Genomic DNA, 10,304 nt, shown 5'->3' with positions numbered 1-10,304 from the left:
TTCAATATTGTTCCAAGCTCCAGTTACCCTTCGCGTTGTTCTCATGTTGATTCTGCGGACTTTCTAAATATAATTTTTTGTCTTATGATTCTTACCTGTAAACACTTTTTTGTGGATTTATGTTCTCGCATAGTTTTGCATATTCTGGAGTATATTTGACTTCTTTTACATGATATACTGATCAGTTAATATTTTTTTGGGAAATCATATCAATGCAAATTTGTATTCAAAGAATAACTAGCATATAAGATTTCTGAAATATTTCGTGGTCATGCATCACGCCCATGCCAGGAAGAAGAAATTCTCACTCTCTTCTTTTTCGAAATCTTCTTTACAGAACTCCTTTTGAACTCTTCTTTTTAAATCGGACTGGGAAGTATGCTTGCCAACATGATTTCTATAGTTGAAATCGGTCTCGGCTAGCTGTCTGGGCCTGTGAAGTGGACAATATGACACAAGTGTCAACGAGACTTTCTTGGTTGTGTAACCAATTTATGTTGTGAGGTGGATATATCGAGTGTTTTTGGCAAATATGTATTATTGATCCCCTTGCAGTTCATCTATTGAAATATTTTCATAAATCATGTACCGCTCAATGGGTGGAATATAAACTATTGTGCTCCTTCCTCGGATATTTCTCCCATACATTAAATATTTGCATCATTTTGTCAATCGTATGCAGATCACTGAACATACAGTTCATGGCCCATGGTGATTCAGTTTATTGGAAATAACTTGAGATAAAAGAGAACGCGCGTGTTTGCTTCTAGTCACCTTCTATACCCTAGTGTTTTGTTTCGACGGTGTCAAGAGATAGCTGACACCAAGAAATGCAAATTGTCTGAAATTTTAAAAGAAGTTACTATACATGAATTCAAAACTACTCCATATCAAACAATTTGATTCCTGCATTAATCGGAGCAAAGAACACTCTCGCACAGCACTTGTGTGTTGTAAAGTGCTACCGATTGCAACTGGTTGCCTTGTAGCCCGGGGTTGGCACGCAGTTAGCTTTTGCGCCGCCGGTTGCTCGCGGCTTGCAACTTGCAAGCATGACAAGGAAGTGAAGGTAAACGTGCGTCACTTGACATACCACCTCACAAGCCAGAACCGTATTCTGTATCCATCTTCCCGCGAACGCCATTCCTTCCCGCCAAGTCGTGCCATGCATCCACCATCACCCTACATGACCCCTGCCTCGATCACATCACATCCTCGTGGGTGCACGCAGCCTCTGTCGGCAGGCACAGCGGGGGAACCCGCGAGCGAGCTCTCCACCGGCCATCTGCCATGTCAGAGCCCGGCGCGAACGGCGCCCGTCGGCGGCAGCGCAGGAGGTGGCGCCTGTACTGGTGCTACGTGTGCCGCCGCGCGCTGCGCACGGTGTCGTCCCCGACCTCCGACGTCTTCTGCCCGCGCTGCCTCGGCCGCTTCCTCCACGAGATCGAACTCCCCGTGCCGCGCGAGCCCGTGCACGCGCCGACCGAGCGGCTCTTCCAGCCGCCGCCGTTGTTCCCGTACGAGGGCGCCCCCCGCCACTGGGTCATATACAGGGGCGAGGACGACGACGACGCGGCCGACACGCCAGGCCCACGTCTCCGCCGCGTCCCGTCCCCGCCGCCGGCCCCGGGAACGCACGGCGGCTTGGGCGGTGCCGATGCCGGTCCACCGGCAACCGGCATCGACCCGGCGGGGTTCTTCACCGGCCCCAACCTGAACGCGCTCATCGATGGTCTGACGCAGAACGACCGCCCCGGCCCGCCGCCCGCGCCGGCGTCGGCGATCGACTCGCTCCCCACGGTGCACGTCTCGCCGGAGCACATGGCGGACGGCTCGCAGTGCCCCGTGTGCAAGGATGAGTTCGAGCTCGGCGAGACCGCGCGCGAGCTGCCGTGCAAGCACGCCTACCACTCCGACTGCATCGTGCCGTGGCTCCGGCTCCACAACTCCTGCCCTGTCTGCCGGCAGGAGCTGCCAATGCCGGCCGGTGATGAATCTCCCGATGGCGCGGGCGCAGGCGACGGAGGCGAGGAGACGGTTCCGCCGTGGCAGCTGCTTGCCGGCTGGGGGCCACTGGCTTGGCTGCTAACGCTGGGGGAACCGGACGTGGGCGGCTGGGATAATGGATCTCGGCAGCGTGGGACGGAAGCCGACGCCGATGACACCGGCGGCAATGTCAGTCGTGGCGCCACGATTCTTCAGTCGTTTGTTCTCGTCGCTGCGTGCTTTTTCTTTGTCTCCTTTCTCGTTTGAGAAATGGCACATTGGAGACTGTCACGTGTGCATATCATTTATTCGGAAAAGAAAACCCAGGTTTCACGTGCACCACGCATGATCAGACAAAAAATTATGTACAGAGCTAAAGCTTCAGTGATTCAATTTCATGAACATGCTCCCATCGGTGCATATCATTATTCGGAACAGAAAACCCAAGGGGAGAAAGTAATCCATCTCCGATGCGAGCACTTACGGCCCTTAAATCGCACGCATACGTCGGACCCAATTGTCTGAACGTTGTAAGCCATTCAACTAGGTCATGTATTTGTCTGCAAACCAGCCCGCGTGTCCTTTTTTTCGCAAACCGGAAGTAAATCAAAGGCTTTGCGGGAGCCCGGGCATCCGCCACGTAGGGCCCGAACACCTCCCGCCCACCTACAATGTAGGCGGAGCCCACATTTTGACTGGTATGCATTGTCTCCGCGTCAAAACCCTTCCATTCTCCACCCTCTCCTTTCCGATCGTCGCCGCACTCCACCCCAATTCTCGTCCTTTTCGCTCCCGCCACCGCATGGACCCGCACAAAGAGTTGCGCGCAGGTGGAGGACCCAGAGAAGGTGGTCGCTCGGAAGATAACTCGGCGACATGACAAGCCCGCTGCCTCAAAAAGAAGGCAAAGGATGAGGCGGCCGCAAAAAGAAGGGTGACGGAGCTGGCGGGCGGGGTCGGGGTGTAGTTGCCAGGTGGGGCAGGGACGTGTGGCGCCGCCGCTGTACATGCACACGCCACACTGGCCGGAGCAATATCAGCCGCCCTACTTCTACGCCACTGAGCAGTTTGGGCGACAATAGCAGTCTCCAGCCTTCGCCGTAGGGTAGTGCAATATTGTGTCAACGCCAGCGTGGACCCGCTCCATTTTGTCGACTCGCCATCGCCTCAGCTTGTTCGATCACGGACATCTGGCGTGGATCAGCTCGGTGTCCGCTCTCTGTTCACCGGTAAGTCTCAACCGGGCGAGCCGTCGTGTGACATTGCGAAAATGCGGATGATGGAGATGATCCACAACGGATGTTGCTACGAGGATGGACAAGTGGATGATTCGGAGCCAGGGGTGCATGCCCAGCAGCCGGGTATGTACATCAAACTTGGCACGCGGCCGGGTACGTACACCCAACAACCGGACTCGCACACCGTGTAGCTATAGAAGGACAGCGATGATGACCTTGATTCGGTGGAATGGCCGACCGATCTAAAGAAGAGGGGTAGAGAAGACAGTTCCAAGATGAGGGAGGATAAACTGTTGTGTGATGCATGGTTGGCCACTAGCATCGATTCGATCCATGGCACGGAGAACATTTATTTTCAAGAACAAGCAACAACATGTTGCTTGTCATTTCCATTAAGAAGGGAAGAGTTTCAATACGGGAAAATTTTGTTTCTGCCACTCTAGAATTTGCCAAAAAATATTATGCCACTCTAGATTTTGACATCCCACTTTTGTCACTCTTCGCTTTTAACAGTTATCACAATTGCCATTCTGTGGCAAAAGCAATTTTTTTTTCATTTTTGCCACTCTACATTTTGTCAATTTTCTTATGCCACTCTACATTTTGACATTTCACTTTTGTCACTCTTAGCTTTTGACAATTATCACAATTGTCATTCCGTGGCAAAAGCAAAATAATTTTATTTTATTTTTGCCACTCTTAGCTTTTGACAATGTATCACAATTGCCACTCTGAAAATTTTGCTTTTGTCACAGTATGACAATTGTGATAATTGTCAAAAACTAAGAGTGAGAAAAGTGAAATGTCAAAATATAGAGTGGCATAAGGAAAATTGGCAAAATCTAGAGTGGCAAAAACAAAATTTTTCCTTTAATTACAAGGATTTTGTGGGCAACAACAAGCTCTTGAGCCCAACCGAAACCACACCCACATCCACAACACAATACATCTACTCCTCACACACGCCTGCCTTTAGTCTCCATGCCTTCTGCTATAGGTGTAGTTCCTCAACAGCCAGATTTACCACTGTCGGATGGAGGAAGACTTGTTGTCGAACACGCTTGTGTTGCATTTGAACCATAGTTTACGAAGACCCACGACCAAAATTGTTGCTAGATCTTTCAGCTCCACATGCTCTCTTAGCCCTTCCATAGCACACCACCAGTCCGGACCCTCGCATTCGAATCAGGAGTCAGCCTTTGCAGGCCAACATTCATTATGGGTTCCATGAGCATAAGAATTTCGAACCCTACCGCAACGAACTCATCCATGATCATGGGACAAAGCTTCTCAACCATTGATGATGCGTCATCCAAAAGGTTCATGAGCAAGTATTGCGACCATTTAAAACAACTCATCAGTCGGTGGCCAAGTGGTGCGTAAATCACCGAGCAAGTAAGTTGGTCTATGTGTTCTTCATTTGGCCGGATATGCAGCTTGTTGACTGTATATGCTCTATGTCTTTTGGTCGGATATTCAACTTGTTGGCTGGCTATGCTCCATGTGTGGATCATTTGGTCGGAGATGCACAATCTTGACATTATCCTTTTTATAGCCATCCAGTGCGTGCAACTTATTCTTGAAGGTGGAGAAGAAGAGCTTCGTCCTTATGCATTGTTGACTAAAGTTGAATGGGTAATCCAAGTGGCAAAATGGCATTGCCAATTCCATCAAGACCGTTGGCATCGGCAATGAGGAAAAAGCGGGTGATACAACTGACCCAACAAAAGAGCCGCCCAGGAAAGTTCAAAAAGTGTTCCACGGAAAGAAGTGTGACGAGGAGGAGATGAAGCGAGAAGGGGCGGCAGCCAAGATGATGGAGTGGTTCAACGCATTTTGAAGAAGGAGTCATATGTCAAGCGCTATGATGTGAAGTAGGAAAAGAAGGCAGAGTGATTTACGCTCTTGACGGCGGCTACTAAGAAGAAAATCAACATCTTGGCGAAGAAGACTGAAAAAATATTCATACATTTCAGAAAAATGTTCGTAAATTTGAAATAAAGTTTGCGAATTTTAGAAACTAGTCACAAACAAAACTTTTTGTTGAAATTTAAATATATGTGCGAATTTAACACCCATCCGAACGGGCCCCAACAACCCCACAGCCCTGACACACCAAAAGGTTTCAAATCCAGAGAACATAACATCTCCTGCACAAACTGTAGGAAAACAAATCCTTTATTATTGCTGAAGCAACCAACCGGAATCGTGGCCCATTCCGCACCGATCTCGTGTATTGTCGGAATGGTGGATCCAAGATTTATAGAGCGTGTATTACTTCAAAGACAAAATAAAAAAATTGACAGCCTAAACCTTAGTTTTTGCATGTATAATTAATTGCATACTAATCATATAATTTCTAATGGTATTTTTTTGCGATGAATTTCCAAAGGTATCTTCCACCTCTCTTTTTTGATTTGACATGGAAAACATCTCGCATCCTTTATTTGACTCTTTTTCTTTGTTTATATGGGACATTATCCCAAATGACATATGAACAAGTGTGGAAGTTATAACTGTAAATAAACCACGATCGAATCCATGGAAGCATTGGTTTATACATTCCTTTTAGTTTCGATTTTAGGGATAATTTTTTTTGCTATCTTCTTCCAGAACCACCTAAAGTTCCACCAAATCCAACTACTCCCCCGTTCTTAAATATAAGTCATTTTAGAGATTCCAATATGGACTACATACGAAGTAAATTGAGTGAACCTACACTCTAAAATATGTTTATATACATTCGTATGTAGTCCGTATTGAAATTTCTAAAAATAATTATATTTAGAAATGAAGGGAGCAAAAGAATAAAATAATTTTACTTTTTACTTAAATTAGTTTTTGTGTTCTTCGAATGGATCTCTTAATTTTTGAGAGGGTTGCTCAAACGCAGTATATAAGGCATACCCAGTAAAGCTTACAAGTTAACCAGATATGGAGATGGCGAGTAAAGTTGTTCTTTCCATTTTTATAGAATTTCAAGATTACAATGTATCTACGAAACAACAACAACGAAATAGTATACAAAGTCAACACCAATGATTAAATCGAATATAACTCATATTCCGGAAATCCAATTCGGCCCATCAAAAATATTTTTTGTAAATGTCAAAAAAGATTGAAAAAAATAGATGTGTTCATTGTCACTTCAAAATGCTACCTGCAAATTGTTAGAAGGAAAGCTTAAGTATACTCTGAAAAAAAAAACAAATCAAACGACAAATGTTACATTTATTTTTGTTTTTTTCACCGACTAAGGACCGTCATTTCGTATCGCATAAAAATTATCAAGCACGCTTGTTACATTAATAAGAACATCTATGAAAAAGAATTTTTAAATTTTATTCGCTATTTATTTTAAATTTACTATTCGCTTGGGAGCATGTGCACCCCAGAGCCAAAACGGCCCATTACAGTTTATTACAACAACACCAACAAATTACAGTTTATAACAACAACACCAACAAAGTTTCTCAACTTTGGCACAAAAGCAAACGACGGAAGACCGAAGACAAGAACTAAGCTGCCAAGCGAAGAATCCGACGTCTATCCTCCAACCACCCTTAAGTCCGTCGGCGAGCAATCAACTCCTCCATCAGCCGCCCAACATCGCCGTACGACGACCCGGCGTTGCCCACTGCCCTCCTAGCTTTGACACCGAGCTCCCTGGCCTTGCTCCGTATCGCCTCGCCCTCCTCGCCGTCGCCCATCACAGTCCCGATGGATTCAGTGACCACCTCGGCGCGGACCACGCCATGATGGGTCTCCATGAACGACGCGTAGTCGCAGGCGCCGACGCTGGCCCCGACCTGGAGCACCTCCACGACGAGCTTCTCGTTGAAGAACTGGTCGCCGAAGCGCGGCCACGTGACCATCGGCACGCCGGCGCTCACGGCCTCCAGCGTCGGGTTCCAGCCGCAGTGCGTCAAGAAGGCGCCGAGGGCCGGGTGGCTCAGGATGAGCGTTTGCGGCGCCCAGCCGCGGATGATGAAGCCGCGCCCGCCCGGCGGCGCGGTAAGCTCGGCGAAGCCTTCGGGCATCCACTCCGGTTGCGCATCGGTGTCGGCGTCTGCTCCTGCGCCTGCGTGGCTGATGACCCACACGAAGTTCTTCCCTGAGAGGTCGAGGCCGCGGGCGAGCTCGCGCAGCTCGGCCGGCGAGAAACTGGACAGCGTGCCGAAGGAGACGTACACCACCGAGCCGGCCGGTTTCGTGTCGAGCCACCGCAGGCAGCCGGCGCCGTCGGACGAGAGCTCGCTGGTGGCGCCTTTGGTCGCGCCCATATCTCCGCCTGCTGGTGCGACCGGCCCGACGAGCCATACGCGGCGGCCGAGCGCCGTGCGGTAGTGCTCGACGTAGTCCGGCTCCAGCTCGTGGAAGCTGTTGAACACCTCGCCGTAGCTCCTCTGGTCCTCGGCGTTCACGCGCTGGAAGAAGGCGAAACTCTCCGGCCTCTTGGAGGGGTCCACCATCTGGCTCCGTAACATGTCGACGCGGTGCGGCAGCCCCGGCAGGGAGACGACGGCGTCGGGGCAAGACGCCAGCGGGTTGTTGCGCAGCATGCTGTCGGTGCAGGCCCGCGCGAACATGCTGGTGCCGAGGAACGCCAGCCGCGGGACGCCGTGCTCCGCGGCAGCGTCGACGGACCACTGGAAGTGGCTGTCGGCGACGACGGCGTCAGGGCATTCGCCGGCAAAGAACTGCTCGAAGGGCTCGCGGAACTGCTGGATCGCGTGAAAGAACTTGTCGCGGTCGGCGTCGCCGCTAAGGCCCGTGGCGTTCTCGACGCCCGGCGGGAGCCCAACGTCAGGGAAGGGCACGACGGAGATCTCGATCGCCGACGGGGGCGGGGAATCCGGAGTTCCACGGCGAGCGTCGTTGGCACGGTCGACGGCCGGGCGGATGGTGGCAGCGTTGACCGGCGTGGTGAGGATTGTGCACTTCGCGCCGCGAGTCGCGAAGAGCGCCGCCATGTCAGCGATCGGGATGAGGTGGCCGGGAGCGGGAAACGGGAAGAAGAGGATGTGCAGCGGCCGCTGCTCATCATCGCCGGCCATGGCTGCGTGCCGGCCTACAGTAACCACAGATACACAGTTAACCACCACTCTCACCTGGCTGGCCGAGTGAGTCTTCGCCACGAGTTGAAATCGTCAAGCTTGTTCTGCATGTTGAGGTGCGAAATGAGACCATTATAGCAAGAGAAACCGTGGCCAGCAAGTAGCAATTAATTTAGTATAGTGTTAGTTTTAGCAACTAGCAATAAGTTATTGAGTTATATGGTTTATCGCTTTCTCTAGCCGACGAGGATGAGAAGGGATGAGAAGCCGGTCGGGAGGCCATTTCTGCTTTCTATATATGCGCACGACAGGGGGTAACCAACCATGGAATACTACACAGGAATGTAAAGTGTTCCCGGTGTATGCCATCATCACATGTTTTATTATTCTCCGAATGCCGTGAGTTGCAAGGTAGTTATGCATGTTATGTTTGGTTTGGGAATTAAGTGAAATAGATTGGTGTGATTACATTCCATATTCGAATTGGCCGGTCTCGATTGGTGTTTGGTTGGAGACAATAGGTGTATTCGAATGTTACATTCCATTGTTTGATTGAAGAGACAGAATGCAATATTCTCCTCATCTCTAGATAAGATTACTCTCACATGCATATGGGTAATTATAACTTTTTGTATGTTTAACAACAAATTATATGAGTTTTCAACAATATTTAAATTGTATTTGTGCCATAAATACCTTACAAATGCCTTCACAAGAATGAATAGTTTTCAACAACATTGAATTTCACAGTGACTTATAATCAACATATGACCTACTAACCCGTTGTCTATATAAAATTTATCGCAACAACTTCTTTGAAAACACATCACAAAGTATTAACGCCAGCAAAAAGATTCACCAATCTCAACACAGAGCACAAAGATCTAGCTCTAATCAAGCCGAGTACTAAGTATTTCAAGGAGAATGTCAAGCGAGAAAAAACCAATCGTTGATGCTTGCTACTACTGCTTGATGCCGCTGCTGCTTGCCGCCCCGGCCGCTCCCTACTTGCCATGCTACTTGCCGCTCCGGCAGTTACCTAATCATTGGTGGTGCCGCCCATGTGTGTCTACCACCTGCTAGGGATAAGGTAGACTAATCTTTCAATGAGATAGTATAAATTTTGTTGGAGAAGACTTTGATGACCCAACTACACGAATACTTGATGGCGTGCCTTAGCGGCCACTAAACCAACTCTAGTATGGTTATTGACGAGGTTGGAAACGCAATCAACCAGACCACAAAGATCAATCACTGCATACAACCGAGGAACAAGTAAAAATATGAGAAATGCAATCTGAATTACAGATGTAAATTAAAGTACTTGATTAGCATAGTGAGATTCCAATGTCGCATAGTGCAGGAGGTCTCGCCTACTCTCGTGCCTATGACAAAGAGTAGCAAACACCAAAATTTAATCAAACAAAACCCAAATCCGAACTCGCTGTCCTAATGGGAGTATTTAACGGGGGACAAAGGAGGAATTCAGCCAGAACAAGGAGGGGGTGTCAAATACACCTTAAGTCAGTATCCTCTCTAAAAACATACTCTAAAAACCGCATGTAACCTTTTACTCTAAAAATACATGGGCCTAGATCGCAGCTAATGCGACGCGACACTTATAATTGACTATGGATGAAACTATAAAGTATCTGATGACCCACATCTATAGAGGATCACGACAGTCTTCGAGGGAAGTATTTCAACCAAAATTTATTGATTCGACACAAGGGGAGCTAAAGAATATTTATAAGTCTTAGCAGTTGAGTTGTCAATTCAACCACACCTGGATATATAACTTGCTTGCAACAATTTATTAGTAGTATGGTAATATGATAGCAGCAGAAACAGTGACAGTTTTACCACGAGTTAACCACCACTCTTGGCTGACTGGCTGAGTGAGTCTTTACCACAAGTAGAAATCGCCAAGCTTGTGCTGCATATTTAGGTGTAAAATGAAGCCATTATAGCAAGAGAAAATGTGGCTAGCAAGTAGCAATTAACTTAGTATAGTGTTAATTTT

At 48.3% G+C, this 10,304-nt stretch overlaps 2 protein-coding genes across 2 annotated transcripts; one reads left to right on the top strand and one right to left on the bottom strand.

The window, feature by feature from the left end:
• Positions 1–683: 683 nt before the first annotated feature.
• On the top strand, positions 684–2,364 carry LOC109742109 (E3 ubiquitin-protein ligase RING1-like). Its single transcript, XM_020301186.4, has one exon. It carries the CDS (start codon positions 1,291–1,293, stop codon positions 2,251–2,253), a length of 963 nt encoding a protein of 320 aa, XP_020156775.1. The 5' UTR covers positions 684–1,290; the 3' UTR covers positions 2,254–2,364.
• Positions 2,365–6,539: 4,175 nt separating this feature from the next.
• Positions 6,540–8,720, bottom strand: LOC109742100 (scopoletin glucosyltransferase-like). The gene has a single exon (XM_020301178.4). The coding sequence runs from the start codon at positions 8,279–8,281 to the stop codon at positions 6,788–6,790; it is 1,494 nt and encodes a 497-aa protein (XP_020156767.1). The 5' UTR covers positions 8,282–8,720; the 3' UTR covers positions 6,540–6,787.
• Positions 8,721–10,304: the final 1,584 nt, after the last annotated feature.

The sequence above is a fragment of the Aegilops tauschii genome, chromosome 7 (genome assembly GCF_002575655.3).
Source record: "Aegilops tauschii subsp. strangulata cultivar AL8/78 chromosome 7, Aet v6.0, whole genome shotgun sequence".
NCBI classification, from domain to species: domain Eukaryota; kingdom Viridiplantae; phylum Streptophyta; class Magnoliopsida; order Poales; family Poaceae; genus Aegilops; species Aegilops tauschii.
This window is presented reverse-complemented; position numbering and strand designations above follow the sequence as displayed.